The following is a 19,474-nucleotide window of genomic DNA, read 5'->3' as shown; positions in this document are numbered from 1 at the left end:
TGCTGATTTACGGTGAAGATGATGGTTGGATGATGATGATCAGAGAGAGCAGCCACGAAAAGGGGAAAAACTTGGGGGGGTCTGTTGGTTTTTGTGAGTCTGTAAGATTTTTGGGGGTTTTAGGGTTATTTTCCATTTCTTTTTCTTTTATTTTATTTTATTTTAGTTTTGTTTTTGAATTTAGTTTTATTTATTTTATATGTTATTTAACTTGTATTATAAATACCCCCTTTGGGGTTATTTTCTCTGAACTTTCAATCAACATTTTATTTTACCTAGATTAGATTAGTTTAGCCTCTTTTATTTTCTCTCTTAGGGTTAGATTAGGATTTTCTCTCTCTAGTTTAGGAGTAGTTGTAGAGAGAGAAAGCTTGGATTTCCATAAAGTTTTTGAGAGGTTGAATAAGCAACTTTGTGGAACTTCTTCTCATCTATTCAATGAGCATTTTCTAACTTTCTCTCATCTTTATTTCTTTGCTTAATTCTTAGTTTTTGCTTTTTGTTTGTTGATTTGAGTAGATTAATTAGTTTGTTTATTTACTCTTGTTTTTATTCTTATTTTACCTTGTTTTCCATGTCTTTCTTCATTATGTTAGCTTAGGTCTTGTTCTAGGGAATTGGATGAAGGTTATATTAATGAATTGAATGATTGATTATGATTAGTATGAAATTGTTTCTTGATTATTGTGTATGGGTGACACTTTTATGGATTAGAATCTTTCTAGCTAATCGATTCTATGCTCTTAATTGTGCTTTCAATCAATTGTGCGAGAGTGAGTTGGTTGAGAGCCCTAAATTCTTCCATACCTTTACTAGGCTAGTTGCACGAGAAGGATAATTAACATGCTTAATTGTGCGAGAGTGAGTTAAATGTGTTGATGTTCCTAATCGAGGTTATTTTCATCTATTTGTATGATGTTGTTTAATGCATTGATGTGATTGGATTCTACTTTCCCTAGTTTTAGTTATTTGCTCTTAGTAGTGTTTGGTTTAATCTCTCTCTATCTCACAACCTTTCTTACTAGTTTAATTTGCACAAATTGATACACTTAGTCTTCGTGGTTCGACCCTTTACTTGCCACTAACTAGTTTAGTGTAAGTTTAGGTATTATAAATTTCTAATTTGGTTAGGGTTAGTAGACCAACGACCTACTTCCACCCGCGATCATGAGCCAACTCTACAAGTCATGCTATACGATGAAAAGGCAAACTGGGAGGCCATGCGGCTAGCATTGGACTTACTCCCGGAGTGCAGGGGCAATGCTGCATTACGCCATGAGATTTACCGTCTGAGAATGACTCGTGCCTATAACAAGAGAGTGCACAAACGACCCTTGAAAGTTGGGGACTTTGCGTTACGAAAAATGGAGGCAACCGGTAGGGCTAATTAGCAGGGAAAGCTAACTCCTAATTGGGAAGGCCCCTACCGTATCTATGAGGAAGTAAGAAACGACACCTACCACCTGGAAACCCTAGACAGCAGACGGCTGCCCAGAACTTGGAATGTAGACAACTTGAAAAAGTATTACTTCTCGGACGAGTAAATTTTTGTAAATGAAAAGCCTATCAATGAAAAAAGTTGTTTTTTGTTTTCAATCCTTTTAACTACCTTGTATATATACATGCTTAATGATAAGTTACCGTATGTGGACAGTACAAACGTCAAATTGAATGAATTAAACTAAGTTATAAACTTAGTGGCTAGATTAACGTTCAAAGTAAAAGGCCAACGGCTGGATGCTATTTTATTTTATAAATTCGTCTGCTCCAAAATGAGTACAGTGTCCGGGTGTTATCCTCGCAGATGGAATTCTATCGTTTTCTCTACAAACACATGCAGACGACAAAGATTGAACGACCTAATTGGTCAACTCATAGTCGTTTGACCAAAATAGTCTAAAGAATGATTAAGCTTAAAGCCGGATGTCAAATGACATTAGTCGGTTGATAACTGAAGTTCTAATTTAGATTATTCGACGAAATTGTACAGGTTCCCCCCAATGGGGCAAACGGACAAAGTGCAATGGATTGCAGGTACCCCAAACGGCCTTCAAGTTGTTTGGGGACCATCTATGAGGCGGACCATTTATCTCTTGCCTCATCGCAGCTAGGAAAAAATTTTCCGTATTCCTTATCGAAAGAGTTTAGCTGGATTGCGAATAACCCAGATGAAGGAAAAGGGCTAGCTCTAGACAATTCTCCGGCTAGGGTAAAACGGCTACTTATTGGTTTTGTGGACGACTATGTACTTGGTTTGGGGCAATCACTACTGTGATTGATTGACTTAGGAACATCTCGTACACCTTAAAGAATCAAAAGTTCCCAAGTCAATCAATCAAAGAAGTACTGAAACCAGTCACACAGCTGCCAGGGGGAAGAGTAGCCGGTATACTGACTGCCACATACTAAAAAAGATAGGCAAGAATCGCGAAATTTAAGTGCAAAAATTGAAACAAATTCAGCAAATTCATCAAACTGACTCAATCGGAAAATTTCATTCAAACCGGTCAATGCCGGGCAATATTGTCAACGGGATATACATTCGAAAGAAAAGAAATTAAAAATTGTGACCCGATTCCTTAGTCGGTAAAATACAAGCATACTCGGTTCACAGGCTGGAGAAAATAAGTAGGCATACTACCGCAGAAAAAGTACATGGGAGGCTGATCTAAGGCAGAAAAAGTAAGCTCTAGAGAGAGATTCTAGAGAGAGAAACTCTTTGTAATTTGTAAGCCACGAAAATTATAAAGTGTTTACGTTGTTGGTGCTTGTCTCTTACTTGCGTGCGCTTATTCATTGTTGCTTGAGTGTTAGGCTGGTCTAGACTTGGTATAGGCGCCATCACGGGAACCTCCTAAGTTCCTAACTTAGGAAAAAAAAAAACTAGTCCACAAAATATCCCGTGACATCCGGTGAGGGTTTACTAGGTCAAGGGGTTACTTGGACGAAGGGGTTTCTTGGTCAGGGTTTACTAGGTCTATTCAGGGTTACTATTTCGGTTAGGGGTGATTAGATTGGTTAAGGGTTACTATTTCGCTTAGGGGTGATTAGATTGGTTAAGGGTTACTAGGTCAGAAGGGTTACTTGGACGAAGGGGTTACTTGGACGAAGGGGTTACTTGGTCAGGGGTTACTTGGACGGAAAGGTTACTTCGTCAGGGGTTATTAGGTTGGTCGGGTTACTTTGGTCATTTGTTAGCTGGCCACACTGTGTGGTCAGCCACACACAAAACCTCCTGTATATTAAAATAGACCCAACAATATCTTACATGATTATATTGGCTTTTATATACTCCCTCCGTTTTTAAATACTTGCTCCACTTTCTTTCCTCGATCGTTTTTAAATACTTACTCCATTTCTTTATTTGGAATTTTTTTTATAATATTTAATTCATTTCTCTTATTTAGTGGACCCAACATAAATCATATTTTATTAATTTCATATTTTCTCTCTTCTAATTCTCTCAATTACTTTTGTTTTTTTACAATTTTTCTATTCTTTCCCTACCCCACTACCTCCATATTTTATTACTTTATCCAATTTCTCCTTAAACTCCACGCATGGAAAAATGGAACAAGTATTTAAAAACGTATGGAGTAATAACTTTAAAAAATGGGTCAAAATAAGATGTGTAAATAGTATAAAAAATCAAAACATTGCAAGTAATTTGAGACACGTAAGATATGTAAATAGTGCAAAAAGTCAACATTGCGAGTAATTTGACACAGAGAACGAATGTAATTTCATATGATACGAAATTCCATTTTTAAACTTTAGTGATCATGGTCTTCTTAGTATGTATTTGTTGTTTCTTTGTTTCTGGTTGGAGAGGGAGAGACTTTTATGGTTCAATTATCTAGAGAAGTCCACAATGTGCTTACATCAAAACAACTTATTTCCGGATCTTTCTACGAACATCTTACAATAACGTTTCACATACAAAGCAAAATCAGATAATACATCAAAGAAAAATCTAGATTCTCCTTGATGACAACCGACTTCCTCCCACTATAAATAAACCCATCATTGTTTAGCTTTTTTCTCAACATATCATCTATACAACAACATAATATTTCTAGAATCCTCTAACCAAACAAACTTCTTTCATTAATATTACAATCGTTATCACCCACATTGTTAAAAAATTAACACATATATCTTGATCAAATTTGCATATGGAAAAAGTTGCAATTCCAGTTTTATTCCTAACCATCTTCGTAGGACTTGTAGTCCTCCCAGCGAAAGGGTTAGTGCCCTTTACAAGGACACTTTGGGATGAGCTCGACGATCCATTACGAGTTCTTGAGCAAACTCCGCTTCCACTACCTAAAACCAGAAATTTCGAATCCTTACGCCTTACCTTATTAGCTAAGGCGGATTGGAAAGAAACTAAAAATGCTCACATTATTAGCCTTGACATTCCGGGCATGAAAAAAGAGGATGTCAAGATTGAGGTGGAAGAAAGCAGGGTGCTTAAGGTAAGTGGGGAGAGGAAGGCAGAAGAGGAACACGAAGGCGATAAGTGGCACCGAGCTGAGCGTACAACTGGTAAGTTTTGGAGGCAGTTTCGGTTACCGGCTAACGCGGATTTGGATCATATTAAGGCTCATCTTGAAGATGGAGTGTTGAAAATTTCAGTGCCTAAGCTCGCTGAGGAGAAGAGGAGGCAGAGTAACGTTATTGACATTGGTGTTGATAAGTCTAATGGTGAACATCTTAAGGCTACCAAGGCTGATATGTAACATGATTTTCTAATTGAATGTCAAATGTTTTGATTGAGGAATTTTGTTTTGCTAATATTATGTAAGTAATTATGGTTTTATTACATACATTATAAGTTTGTTTGGTGCATGCCTTTTAAGGGTGTGATCTTCATCTGTTTTTCCCAAACGTATACAACTATATAATAAAAGTTTTCATTTTACTAATGTACTAATGTATGGTGTTGATCATTATTAATGAAAATATGTAATTTGTGAATGATTGAGCAGAATTCACCATTTATGTCCCACACCTATTCTTTATCTACTACCTAAAAGAATAAAAAGAATTTAGAGAAACAGGTGTGGCAAATTGGCAATCACTATTCTAAGCTTATGAACATTATAGCAATTTCAATGGTTGTAGGTAGGGATTTACTTGCAATATAATATAATCTCTAGTTACTAGCTTAACTATTAGAGCTAGAAAATACAATTAGTTTGACCAAGCAAATTACCTTGACAATAAAACAAATTTGAATAAATAAAATGAAATTTATCAACATAAATTAAAGTGTGGTCCATTTAAATAGTAAGCTATTAGTCAGACATTGGAACTAAAATAACAATTAACTTAAAGCTCGTCATTAGGGTTGCTCTAAATACTACAACCTTTGATCCATGAAGTTAGCGTTACCTTTCTAGGGTTATGTGTTGATTACATAATTTTCATGTAAGTATCCATATTTATCAAAAACTTTACGTACTCCTAATACAACTTTCTATTTACAAAAAATTCATCTACTCTCAATATAAATATTCTTATTTTCGAAGTTAATTTGATGCTTGATTTTCAGTATCTCATTTGTCATCATTAACCATGAAAAACCCACTAAACAAAACCTTCTTTTAATTGGGAACGGAGAGAGGACTCGTAAAGAGTTAAATGGAGATACAAAGAAGATAAAGAAATGTAAACGGGACAAAAAAAAAATAATAAAAAAAAAAACAATATTGCCGGCAAATAATAATTAGGTTTGGTCATGTGAACATAAATAATAGACTTGAAGCATTTTTTCAACATTTATTATAATATGAAACACAAATCCAACCTAAATAAACAGTTAATACTTAATTGAGATAATGTAATATAGAGTTTCCCATGAGAGAGTATTTCCTTTGCAATAAAAAAAGACCAAAATTTACAAAGTATAAGATACTATCAGACTACCAGCTCACTGATAAATATGATAATTCTAATTGGTGAACAGGCGAAAATGTTGCTCTATACATATAAACTTTCTATTTGCTGCTAAATACATTATTGCAGAAGCGGGTCACATATTTACATTTCAATAAATTACACATATCTACACCTAACTGGAAAATATTGGTCTATAATAGAGGAGACCTGGAAAAGAAAGAATGAAATAATTAAAAAAAAAATCAATTTTGAGTACCAATAGAGAAAAATTGATCAGATTGCACCAAGATATGTATGCTGATGAATATGTTCAACTCTTTAGTTTCTACTTGAGTAAACAATTGACAAATATCAGCCATCAGATATTTCACTCTATATGTCGAAGCTCTCCATTGGCATCCTCTGCCTGCATATGTAAAGATTTAAATTTAGACACGTCTCTAAAGCAAATATGCTTGTTTTGCCAGAGCAGATGTGAAGAAGTCTATTGGGGATATCATCAAACTTAGTAGCTAGATAGCCTGTATTGCATGAGTTAACTCATTAAAAAGCCTGAAGATTTTTTAAAAGAGAACAAGTATAGCCTCCTCCTTTATTCTTGTGTAGCCTTCTTCTTTATTCTTGTAGATATCACATCAATCTCGATATATACAAGTATATATTTCGTACATGGTAACACTAACAGAGAAGCAAGTAAAACCCAATGCCAATCTGACCAGCAGCAGTCCCTTAAAGAACATACCCCTATTCAATTGAAAGTGATATAGAGGTATAGTATACCCAAAGGGTCCCAAACACCAACATGGTAAATGTTAACGAGAAATGTAGTAGTGTGAATAGAGGAAGTAATACAAAGTGATATGAGGAATATTTTTACTAGAGGAAAAAAAAAAGAAAAAAAAAAACAGAACACTGTTTAAGAAGTCTAAAAAAGACAGATTTTAAAGAGAAAAACTAAACTAAAACAGATGTCGGATGTTCCTTTATTATTAATGATAGGGGTGGGCTCGTGAGAGTTGAGGGAGGGAGAAGCTGAATAGATAAAGTAAACATGAGGGCCAAAGAGAATCACAGGTGCAGTATGTAGGATGGTAATGATGGAACCTCCTACTTGCCAGTACCCACAACATATTTAAAATCCTATTAAGTAAAGATCTGGATGGGAGAAATTTACCATATAACATCTCTTCAGTTATTTTCTTCCAACAACAATTCTGTTAAATTCATCAAATCACATACCAAGAGAATATAAGTGATTTGCACTCAGTTCTCAAGAATCTCACCCATTTTATGGCCCCAAAACCCCCAACCAAACAGGCTTGCAAATACCATCAGTTCTTAGTTAATCATACTGCAGGATACTGACAATTGAGCAAGTAGGAGGGTGCCATGAAAAGAGGAGAAGAATAACAGTTAAATCTTATCACTTTTTACAAGAACATATTATCTGTAATCTACATAGCTGAATTGCTCAGGAACAATCTCATGATAGACCTAGCAAAATTTCAGTGCACAAGATGTTTATGCTAAAATGATAAACTGACTTGCATAGTTGCATATTATTCGTTCAACATTTATATAAAAATAAAAAAAAATAAAAAAATAAAAACACAAATGAAATTAGAGACTCACCGACTTTCGGGTTCTATGTAATTGGGCCTGCCGATGCAGATGTACATGCCTTTTTGTGTGATGAAGATTTATATGCTGTGATCGGCAACGTTGGCGAGATGGTTTCTGGATGAACTCCTTTAAGTGGTTATAAATACTACACATCACAGAAGCCTAGTTAAATTATGCCAACAAAATAAGAATGATAAGAGCCAAGTGTACAATTCTTCCAGGAAAACCTACTCAGCATTTTATTTCAGGCTTAACCTGAATAAGAGATTAATATGCCCATCTATAGAATAAATCCCAGAAAGTCAATAATAGCACTAAAACACAAAGACAAACCAGCAGTAACATTAGTTATAGCCTATAACATTGTATTGCAGTATCATGTCAGCTACCCAGGCAAACTTCTCCAGCAGCACAAAGTAAAAGAGACGCGAGCTTTGTTATACACTTTATATTTTATCATATAATAATTACAGATATCCAAAATGAAATACTTGAATAATTCACAAGATGGAGGAGAGTAAACCTAGGGGCACAAGTATCAAGGTGTCTACAATACATATTTTTTAAATCCCTCAGACTAGATTTTGTCGGTCAGTTGCTGAGTAGTGAAAGCAAAAATGAGATCCAATTGGATAGAGAGGTCCCACAGGCTGGTAAAAGAGTTGCAGTATATTAGCATAGAATTCTGCAACAATGATGATGTATTTTTACCCCAGAGGTACATTTATTGCTTATTTTGGGGGGAAATATTAAAGGCCTTAATAATTCGAAGGAGATATACCAGTAGAAGAATACGAGAACTTACTATATAGCATCAGAAAGGTAACAGTCAAAGAAAATGCAGCAGCATGATGGCAGATCTGATTATATTCCAGGATACAATATAAAGTCTACTGTTTCTGAGGCTTATCATCTTTAATATTAAAATAATCAAAACCATAAAGAGTTGATTTTGATCTGATAGACTTATACACAAAGGGCTTGTGTTTGGTACTGATTTGCAAATGGCTATGACTTGTTAAAGAGGAAGAGCAACTCAGACAATTACATAGGTTTACTGTTAAAAAGGAAAAGCAACTCGGACAACTACATAGGTTTACTGTTAAAAAGGAAAATGATATATTTAAGGAAAAATACACTTTATTAATCCCAATTTTGCCCAATTTACTTTGAATAATCCCAACTATCGACTATTCTACAATAATCCCAACTTTCACCTTCGTTTTCTTCTAACAGTCCCAAAAACCGGTTACCTGTTAAAAAGGTTTTTTTTTTCAGTAATTAAGATGCCACGTGTCAGACTTTGATTGGTCCAAAAAAATAAAAACAAAAAATAAAAATAGATAAAAAAAAAAACAAATAAAAAAACCAGTCATCTCTCTTTCCCAACTCCGGCCACTGGAAAATTATCACCACATCCCCTCCTCCTTAGCCCCACCGAGAACCACCCCCTTCCATCATCCACCACCATAACCGCCTCCAACAGCCACCTATCAGCCCCAACCTGCTGCCGCACATAACACAACACAACCCGCTGCCGCCGCACAGCACAACCCTCACCAAAATAGCTGCTGCACATCCACAATAGAACCCGCTGCCGCCGCACAGCTCAATCCCCACCGAAAATGACCCTCCCTCCCTAGCCCCACCACCGAAACAGGCCAAAACCCCAAATCGCTACCCTTAAAACCATCACCCCCCCCCCCCACAAAACCGCCATCACACCTACTTCGTTAACCAAAATTGAATAATGGGCAGTTTTGAGGGGTGGGGGTGGTTTCGAAGGCAAGGGTTTGGGTTTTGGCCGGTTTCGGGGGTGAGGCTGGGGAAGGGCGATCGTTTCCGGTAGGGTGGATATTGAAGGCCGAGAAGGTGGCTGACTTTTTTTTTCTTTTTTTTTTTTAAACTTTTTTTTGGTTTTTTTTTTTGGACCACTTATATGGTTACACGTGTCCAGCAACCTACAATAAAAGGTTCTTGACTTGTGTTGACCGGTTTGGGATTGTTAGAAGAAAACCGAGATGAAAGTTGGGATTATTGCAGAATAATCGATAGTTGGGATTATTAAAAGTAAATTGAACAAAGTTGGGATTAATAAAGTGTATTTTTCCTACATTTAAACCTTGTAGGGGTCACGCAAAAATAAACCAAAGTAATCCTTCACTCTGAGAATTATTAGGATAAGGGGAGCAGCATTTTAGTTATATTTAGACACTGAAATATTATTATACTCTCTAGAAGCTATAAAGATATAAATACTACATTTATACAATCACTCAAAATTTGACTGTGTATATATAGCTATGGTTTAATTGGAGAGGTTTTGCATTACATACCTAAGTCGATGCCTGTTGCAAGCTGTGAAGAAAGCAACAAAACCATTCAAAATGCTCCTAACAGCACGAAAAACCTACAAGATAAAATATATAGCTGTTATCAAACCAGGAAGAAGAGGATCAGAAAATTCAAGCTATGCTATGAAAAATTTTTGCCATGTCAAAACCTTTGAGAATAAGTCATTCCAAAGTGAGCGCCACATTGAGACCTCATATGTTGTTTTTACAGTTGTCTCGGTAGTTGATGCAATATTGATTATGCTACAAGCAGATGACCACAATTCTCCAAACATTTCATATACAATGGTACAGACATAGGCTATGAAACTGAACAGTGCAAGGACCAAGCGAACTGGTGCATTAAAAATTTCCCAGCAGGCCCAAAAAATCGGCAATATGATAGAGATTGCTGCAACAATTCCAAAACAGATCATCGTTACTTTTATCAAATCAATGCTCCACATAAACTATTACTATATTATCAACAACAGAAAAACCTTTTATAGGATAAATTACCAGTGGTGTAGACGAATGAAATGAGCAACCAGATTGGCAATAATACTATCTCGACTACACCGACAACAAAATAGTACGAAGTTCCGAGAACAATGCAGATGAATGAAAATAAGCTCTCTGACATTTCAATACACACACTCCATAAGGGATGAAAGAATTTGGAAAATTCTATAAGCGGCTCAACAATTGGCTGAGCAAAAACAGAAAAAAATGATCTCATAGTGCGTGTTATCATTAGAAGCCATTTAACAGCCTTCTCAAAATTATGCAAGAATAACATTGTCCCCAAATACTTGACCCTTGATGCCATCTCCCAAGTCTCTATCCAATCAAAGATAGGTCCAAGCAAACGAGATGCTGTTGCCTTAAGAAGTGGCACATTCTTGTATAAGTCGTAAAATCCGATCATAACAGTGGTAATTGAAATGATCACGTATAAAGCTCTGGCTAGAGGACACATCCACGGACGATAAAGATTGCAAAAGACAGGGTATGATTGAAGAAATATCACCCAAGATGGAAGCCCAGATTCTAAGAGAGTAAGCAAGCGCAGGTCACCCATAATTATGTCCTTTAATTTGAAAGGAAGATCTTTGTCATTGAATCTATAAATAAGCAAGATATCTTTGTATTCAGTCGCTTCAATGGTATTCTCAAAATTCTCAAATGGGTCAAAAGTCCTCTTTGGAGTCTTACGAGTTTCCTCAGAGTAGGTATCGGCTTCAATTCCAGAGCTGCTAGATCGAATGACTTTTCTTCTTTTATAAGGTACGTTAGAAGGTGGTGGTGTATGCAAGATACTAATGTCATTTTCAGATCCTGTGTGACATGCATCAAACCCAACTGAAATACCATAGGATGATTCATTCTCCACTACAGCATCATAAAAGCAAGGAGTCTCTTCATCAGAGAAATCCTCCTTGGCATCATGGAACACTTCATCTGTAAAAGATAAAAAAGGAATCAATGAAGATTAAACAAGAAAAAAATTGAAAGTTTCTAGAAATACAAAACTAGATCTTCTGCTTGTTAAACCAACCATAAGGAACAACTAGACACTAAAAGTGAATTCAAAATAAAGGTTGGCCATTGAGTATTTCAATTTTATAGGGAAATTTTATTTACTACCTGAACAGGAACCATTCATTAACAAAATATGCAGCAAAAAGCTCTTTGCAGGCACCAACAACCCAATAGAAATCTTGAAGAAGCAGAGTTTTATTTTTTTTATTTTTTTATGATAGGGAAGAAGCAGATGTTTAAAGGTCAAGATGTAAGAAACCTTAAACCTATATAGTCAATGATTGTAGAGAAGATATTTCACAAAAAAAAAAAAAAAAAAAAAAAAAGCCTTGCAATTTTATTTGAAATCAAAATCAAAATACGGAGCGGTTAAAATTTAATACTAATATGAGATATTTCTCTCCTTCATTCATGCCTTTTCTCTATCACATGCATATCTGTGTGTGAGTGCGCGCGCGCACGTGCGAAAGAGAGAGAGGTTATCAATGGAGATTGAATAAGGAGGAAGAGAGATGAGGAAAACAAATAATGCAAAGGGATAAATTTATAGAAGGGAAAGAGAGAGTAAAGTGGCAATTGAGATATATGGTGGATAGAAAGTTGAGTGAGATGCAAGTTTAAATATGCCAAACTAAAGGAGATAAAAATAGGTGGCGTTTCAAATGATCAATCAATCAATCAAAGCCTTAATCCCATAAGTGCAATCGGCTACATGAACCAAAAGTGATTATTCCATATAGTCATTCACAATAATCTTCTTCCTACATCACTTGCAATCAAATACATCATTCTTATGCAAATTCATATGTCTCATATCCTTCCTAACTCCTTCTTATCAAGTCATTTTCTATCTCCCTCTAACTCATTTAACCTCTCCATGATCTCACTCTTCCACTCTTTGTACCAGGGCACCCTAGGATCATTGTCTTACATGCCCGAACCAACGCAAACTTAATCATGTGGGCCACGTTTTGATCAACCTCACCATTTTTTTTATGATCGACCCAATATATTTAAAACACTCACTCATGGTCAATTCTTTTCTGTCCAAACTCACTACATCATTGCTCGTCCCCCTTTATGTACAAAATCGACATATCAAATATTCGATCTTATTCCAACTTAGCTTAAACCCTCTAGATTCCAACCTTTGCCTTCACTGCTCCAATTTGACATTATTTAACAATTAAAACAAAAAAGGTACTAACTCTCATATTGACAACAGACACACATTACAAACCAAATGAAGTGCACCAATAGCAACAACGACAATAAAGCCTTAGTCCCAAGATCAATATATGGGGCATGCCATTGATGCCAAGATCACATAAAAATAAAAACCCATAGCACTCTTCCACTTCAACCAACCTGCTTTGATTGTATGAGCAACATCTCCATCCAATTCTTCATCCTTTTATATGATGTATCCTAGATATCAGAATATTAACTTAATTAACAACCTTACAAACATTTTTCCATCTTAACAGCAAGGCAGAAGCTAAGGTTTCCCAGCAATAGGTTTAGGCAAATCACTAGATTTATAGATCAAATTTGGATTCTACAGTTCTACACAATCAATTTTCTAGCACTATTATCCTCTCTTTACCCCTCCATGTAGCATATCAGTAGTAAATTAGTAATTGTCAAAGATGTCAAAATAAATGAGGCACATAGCTAAAATCACAAACTTAGGAATCAGAAACATGTATCTTATGTCAGCACAGCACCCTGATTCATCATTAAAAGACAACAATCTCAATGAAGATTGAAAAAACTAAGCTACTATCTAGAGACTTAACATAGCATGTAGGCAACATGATTTCCTACTGTTCTGCTCACTAACTCCCTCCACCTCACCCAAAAAAAAAATAAAAAATAAAAAATAAAAAAATAAAAAAAATAAGTAAAAGAAAAGGAGAAGATATCGGGAAATGAAGTGTTGTTTGAAAAGGTTACCAGCAGTAGATAGAAGATAATCTTTCAAAAAGTTCTGCTCATGCTCTGTCCCTGAGAACCAAGAAGAAATGCAGCCTACAGCTTGCATTATACTGTTGAATTCCCATCTTCTCATAAATTTGGTTTCTATTGCCAAAGATGTGTCAGTCTGCAAGCAGATGTAATATATCAACGAATCAAATAAACGTAATTATATTACATAGATACGAATAGCTAATCTAACAAAAGGAAACAGAGAGGAAAAACCTGTAGTTCATTTAGATAATTGATACCACGAACATCATCCCAAGAGACTTCAAATATAATCAACCCAAACAAGGTCCTGTGGAGCTCCCGATTTAACTGCAAGGAGTATTTAAGCTTCTTTACAGGTAACAGAGCCCTCTTTTGTGATAACGAGGCAGCATCAATCAGCGAAAACCATCTCTCTGAAATCTTTGAATTAGTAGACTTGGTGCATTGGTTAGAATTAGTTGCTTTGTTGCTAGCCTTTTTCTCTAATTTCTCTTTACCAGGATTCCTCTTTTTACGAGCACTACTATTAGCAAATGGGGACAACCTGGACTGTGCCAAATCAAAGACAACTCAGTCAGGTCTAATTTGATTAGCACGAGAGAACAAGGCCATGCGTTTATACTACCTTAGTAACCATCAATTGCCACAAGTGTGCACGACGTGATCCAAGACCTTCAAGCCATGGTCTATTGTCCACTAAAATATAAGATGTGTTGCTCTCAGTAGCCAGGAAAATGTTGAGATGGGAAAGATAAGACTGCAAATCCCTGCAATATATAGCAAAGCAAACGTAGCAAAAAGAAAACGATGTCTTAGTTCTTATAATAAATAAATCAGTAAATTTCATATTGCTGGATGAATCTAATACGAGAAATTGGCATGGCTTAAAGGAAAGAAAAGAGTTGACTGACTGACTCAATTCTAATGAGCTCATAGAATAAATAAAAAACGAGAGAACAAGGCCATGAGCTTATAGTACCTTAGAGCATTCACAATGGTTGTACATAAGGACCTGCTAGCAATTTCTACATAATTGCTAGCTACATGCTAGCCATTATGGAGCTGCCATTATGGAGCTACAACCTTTTGTAGCTGAGCCAAACTACATAGAGCTATGTAGTTTCACTCCACCCAATGCTTTACATTTATTTGTTTAATAATTCTTCCGTTTTGTAATAGTTGCAACACACACTTTTTCACGGTATTTAAGAAAAGTGGGGTTCACATGTTATAATACAGTTTAAAATGGGTGAGAGGTTATTAGGAGTATACTTTAGTGGGCCATGTGTTTTAAATAAAGGAAAATAGTGAAACTTTTCCCAAAAATATCTTTCCAATTATAGTGTGTTGCAAATATTGTGACATTTCCATTTTACAGAAGTGTTGCAACTATTAAATAACGGAGGAAGTATATTTTATGTATTTGTTTGTTTATTTATCTATTATTTTATTTTTTATAGTTTATTTATTATAAAAGAATGTAGCTTACCATTGTAGAGGTTGTAGCTTATATCACATAGCTTAGAGATTTATTATGTGGCAACCAAAACTACATGTATATGTAGCTAGCCATTGTGGATGCTCTTCGTAGCCAATGTTAAAGTTATTTTAATTAATTTGCTCATATACACCCTCAAATCTCTCCTTAAAATGCATGTCAAAGCATGGAAAAAAAAAAACTCGGTTGTTCCGTTATGTAACGCCCGCTTTATAACGGGTTTTAGACTTGCCGATCCGAAAAAGGCAGTTATATAACGCCGAACTGAAATTCAGACCCAAATCGCCGAGTTGGCCGTTACGTAACGGTAGAACGCCATTCTAAAACCATTCAATTCGTGACTAATCGTTTTGGGCATGCTGAACTAGTGTCGCCATTGCTATGGAGAAGTAAGAAATTCGAGGGAGTGGGAGCCTGGGAGGTTAAAGAAAAAAGGAAGTACAAAAGAAATCTGAAAGTCAAAAGAGTAGTGCTTTCCAACTGTATTCCCCCTTACTGGTTTTTTTATTAAAAACCCTTTTACTGTTATGACAGCTGTGTCCCACCATTTTTTTACCCCTTCATTTATTTCTCCTTTGTGGCCATCTTTCATCTTTTTTACCCCTCCCATCCCTGAGTTACGTATTAAATAGTCATCTTTACCCTTCTTTTGTTTTTTAACCAAAAAATATATATTAATAAGAAACCAAATTAATACTACTTAAGTGTCATTGTCATAGTTTTAGCATAATATGGTACAAATGATAAGACAATGAGTCAATGAGTAAAGATGCTCAAATTCTACTTATGTGAATTATTTTTTGAAAAATCACACCGTGAAATCCGCAATCTGTTATATTTCACCGTTATAAGCGTTTTTGTGACAACGCGATCGTTATCGCAAACGCGACCGCGACCGAATTTTTTTTCCATGTGTCAAAGTTCTACATTGCAAGTTGAAACAGAGGAAGCATTTAACTTGTACTTCCTCCGATCCTATATGTTTTCTCATTAGGAATCTAGTCAATATAACTTAAGAGTATCTTCTAAATTTTTCCAATATACTACCTCCGTTGTTTTTTAGTTGACACTTTTCTATTATCACGTTTGCCAACGCATGTTTTTAACCCTTAATATCTCTAATTATCAATATTATAAAATTATAAAAAGTGGATATTAATAAAATATATATCGAGACGATTCAAACAAGATGTCACATGAATATATTTAATCGTATGTATAAATCACAAAATCGAGTCAAAGTGTTGTGTGTGAACAGTGTAAAAATCAAAAGATGTCAACTAAAAACGGAGGTAGTATAAAAAAAAAAAATTAGTCAAGTGGGGTCTTATTTGATCCGTCTTAATGAGTACTTGGGTACATTAATAGAAAATCAAATACTTATAGTTTTAACTATGCAATTAAAGCTATTCACAATTCAAATATGCATTGGCAAACATGTCAAAGGGAAATGAGAAGAACGTAAAGAATCAAAGGGGGTATTTCGTATGAGTGTGTTTTAAAAAGGTTTATAGCAAAAGTTTGAATTTGTACTAGCATTTATTTTATAATTTTACGTAAAAAAAAGGGCCAAAACCAAACAAAACAGCTCCAAAATCAGACTAGACAAGAATAATCAAATCTGCTCCCGTTTGGACCAGAATTCTGCCTAACCAATCCTAAATATAAGAAAATCTAGGAATCTAGTTCCAATCTGGTTATGGACTGGTGTACAGTCTTACTCTCATCCCAAGCTACTAAATTACCTTAATTTGTGTCTCCAAAGCTAACAGAAAAATTATCTAATCATGGCTAGAGGGAGTACCAAACAACGCATTACGGCAAAAGCTCTGACTAGCAACGCACAAACTCAATGATATGCTTACACATCCACAATAATAACAATAACCCCTTATATAATTAACAAAATTACACAAAAGAACCTAACTTTTCTTTCATGTCGAATTGTGACATTGTCATCTCTTGACTCTTGCAGATTGCAAATATAAATACAGTTCAGTATGATTTTTCTAACAGGGGTGCATATAAGAACAATTTGTACCCCAAGAATTGCTTTAAGTGAGCAGATTCAGTGTTTCAAAAAAATAAAGTGAGCAGATTCAGAAGAGACATACCCATCTACTGCATGCTACAAAAGTCATCTTTCCCTTTTTCATTGTATCTTATAACAAGCAAAGAGAGCTAGGAACCCCTCTCAAAAGTCCACACTCGAGGAGCCCACCATTGAGCTCCTACGAACCTATTCCACCAAAACTCCATATAAGTCACAAGTTTTCCTAATTAGCCTCTTGTTGAAAATAATTATATACACCCGGGTACCCAACAGTAATTTTTCCTCATTTGATAATTAAATGGGCAATAATCATTAAAATGAGCAAACAATATCCTTAGATGCACCATGCAGTACATAACAAACTCTCGCCTCTTCTTGGGGAGTAGCAGCGACACTCTTGGATCCCAATCTGGGTTACAGGCAATGCATACAACATCCAAACCATTGCAAGACAAGCTTGTTTGATCATGATATGCATACATTCACTTATACTTCATCTCATTGCATCGTTATAAAAAATAAAAATTTAAAAAAAAAAAAAAAAAAAAAAAAAACAACAACACACTTTATCTCAAGATTATTGCTTTATTATAGTTGAAGCTGTAGGGAAAAAAAATAATAATAAAATAAAAAATTCACTCTATATAATTAAACTCACAAATGTTTTTTAGCCAGATATTTCAAAATCAGGACGACATTACTTAATTAGTATCAACTACATGTGATAGTTCCCGCTATTTAAAGTTTGAAAACAAAAAATTAAAATCATAATTCAGTTGAAACTATAAATTTTGGGGGGGAGGGAATGAGATCAAAGTTGTAACATTACCCGATTTGCAAGCTTGTCAAGGGGAAAATATATTGTCCATTATCTAAATTCCCCATCAAAATCTTCCGAATTTTCAGCCAATTCACCAGCAATCACTGCCCAATTTCAACCAAAATCTTAACAGAAAGATTCCCAAATTTCAAGAATTAATACAAAAAAAACTAAAAAATCACTAACCAAAAAATTGTTGAATGCAATGACAAGGAACGTGACGAGAGGAGCGAGAAAAGGCATGACCGCCGAACTTCATACCATAATTTAATTGAATTGAAATGAATGCAATCATAAATTAAAGTGATAATTATACCGTGCACAAAAACCTAGAATCAGAAAAGGTGTTAAATTGAATTAAATGAAACTATAATTAATGAAATAATGAAGGGAGAGAATTATGGTTAGCTTGTAAGAAGTGGAAAAGTGAGAAGAGGTTAGATAGATGCCTCACGTCAAAAACACTCCATTAGAGAGAGCTTTAAAGAAAATATGATGTATTATCAATTTATGATTGATTGTGTAACAGCTGCAAAGATTTGTATTTTGTCTGCTGGTATTTGTATTTTTCAATTATTTTTTTTAACAATAATTGATTATTGGTTAAAGATAGATGAGATAGAAAGGGAGGTAAGTCGGTTGTTAATTATAGACATTATAAATTATCACTTTTCCACATAAAAAATCCCCCAATGCTCATCTCTCATGCATATAAGTTTTTTTTTTTTAAGGAAAAAATAACTACATTCCCACTACATTATTTTTATTCTTTTTTTTATCATTTTTTTTTTAAAAAAAATCAATAACTACCCATTCATTATTTCTTTTTTGTTTTTGTTTTTGTTTTTTTATGGGACTACTACTAACATTTCACTTTATGTGTGTGTTTGTTTTTTTTTTTTTTTAGTACGTAGTATAACATATGACATGATTTAGTACGATTATACCGTTCTTTTATTAACAATTCACTATATCACTCAAAATCCCCAACGTTTCACTTTTGTTTACACTACTGTAGACACCTAAAAATGTCTCCCCAAAACCAAACCCGATGATGAACACCTTTCACCGCCATTATTGTTCGGGTTGAGTATTTAATCTTTGGAGTGCTTAAATCCATGTTCTATTCAATACATTTCATAAACCAATCCATTTCCTAGGTCATTTCCCTAAACCATAACTTGTTATCCACTTTTCGTGTCCACATCGCAAAACCGAGAGAAAATAATTTTATGGCTATATAATTTTGATCCAATTATTATTTGGTTGGATAGGCCTTGAAATAAGCTTTCCAACCATACATCATAAGCCCAATTCCGAGGTATAACGAAAAAGATATGAGCAAAACACTAAACTCGGCCCAAAACCAACACCCTTCTACTAAAACGGCCATATCTTAAAATATAAAAATCATTTTGACCTAATTCTAATTGGGTTGGAAATTAGACTTGATAAGATTTCCAATGATATATTATATGCCTTATTCTGAGTTACGGATCAAAAGTTATGATGATTTTAAAAAGGGGTAAAAAACTGGAATCACCGCGCACCGTGTCACGGGAGTGTGCCGCGTCTGACGGTGACTTCTTATTCCCCCGTCTGACGGTGCCCGGTGTCGTGACACAGTACTGTACGTCATGTCACAGTGAAATTTTTGAAGCTTTTTCGCGTCAAATTCCACCGTGGCATGGTACCTGTTGCCGTGACACGGTACCTGCTGCCGTGACACG

The 19,474-nt window shown here is 35.1% G+C and overlaps 2 protein-coding genes across 5 annotated transcripts; one reads left to right on the top strand and one right to left on the bottom strand.

The window, feature by feature from the left end:
• The first annotated feature begins 3,949 nt into the window (after positions 1–3,949).
• Positions 3,950–4,925, top strand: LOC110686785 (16.9 kDa class I heat shock protein 1-like). Its single transcript, XM_021863381.1, has one exon. The coding sequence runs from the start codon at positions 4,176–4,178 to the stop codon at positions 4,740–4,742; it is 567 nt and encodes a 188-aa protein (XP_021719073.1). The 5' UTR covers positions 3,950–4,175; the 3' UTR covers positions 4,743–4,925.
• Positions 4,926–5,964: 1,039 nt separating this feature from the next.
• Positions 5,965–18,502, bottom strand: LOC110686834. 4 transcript variants are annotated; one of them, XM_021863423.1, is made up of 11 exons: positions 18,199–18,502; positions 17,931–18,073; positions 17,754–17,848; positions 13,999–14,140; positions 13,605–13,922; positions 13,359–13,506; positions 10,380–11,321; positions 10,031–10,272; positions 9,864–9,937; positions 7,537–7,672; positions 5,965–6,111 (listed from the first exon to the last, which is right to left on the bottom strand). In XM_021863423.1, the coding sequence occupies exons 3-11, from the start codon at positions 17,807–17,809 to the stop codon at positions 6,061–6,063; spliced, it is 2,109 nt and encodes a 702-aa protein (XP_021719115.1). In that variant the 5' UTR covers positions 17,810–17,848; positions 17,931–18,073; positions 18,199–18,502; the 3' UTR covers positions 5,965–6,060. The 4 variants fall into 4 exon arrangements, with proteins under 4 accessions (XP_021719115.1, XP_021719114.1, XP_021719116.1 ...); XM_021863422.1 differs by having other exon boundaries at positions 17,931–18,502; XM_021863424.1 differs by having other exon boundaries at positions 5,965–6,310; positions 17,931–18,500.
• Between the last annotated feature and the right edge of the window lie 972 nt (positions 18,503–19,474).

Source organism: Chenopodium quinoa, unplaced genomic scaffold, assembly GCF_001683475.1.
Source record: "Chenopodium quinoa cultivar QQ74 unplaced genomic scaffold, ASM168347v1, whole genome shotgun sequence".
NCBI classification, from domain to species: domain Eukaryota; kingdom Viridiplantae; phylum Streptophyta; class Magnoliopsida; order Caryophyllales; family Amaranthaceae; genus Chenopodium; species Chenopodium quinoa.
Note: the sequence above shows the minus strand (reverse complement) of the source record. Positions and strands in the feature narration are given on the sequence as shown.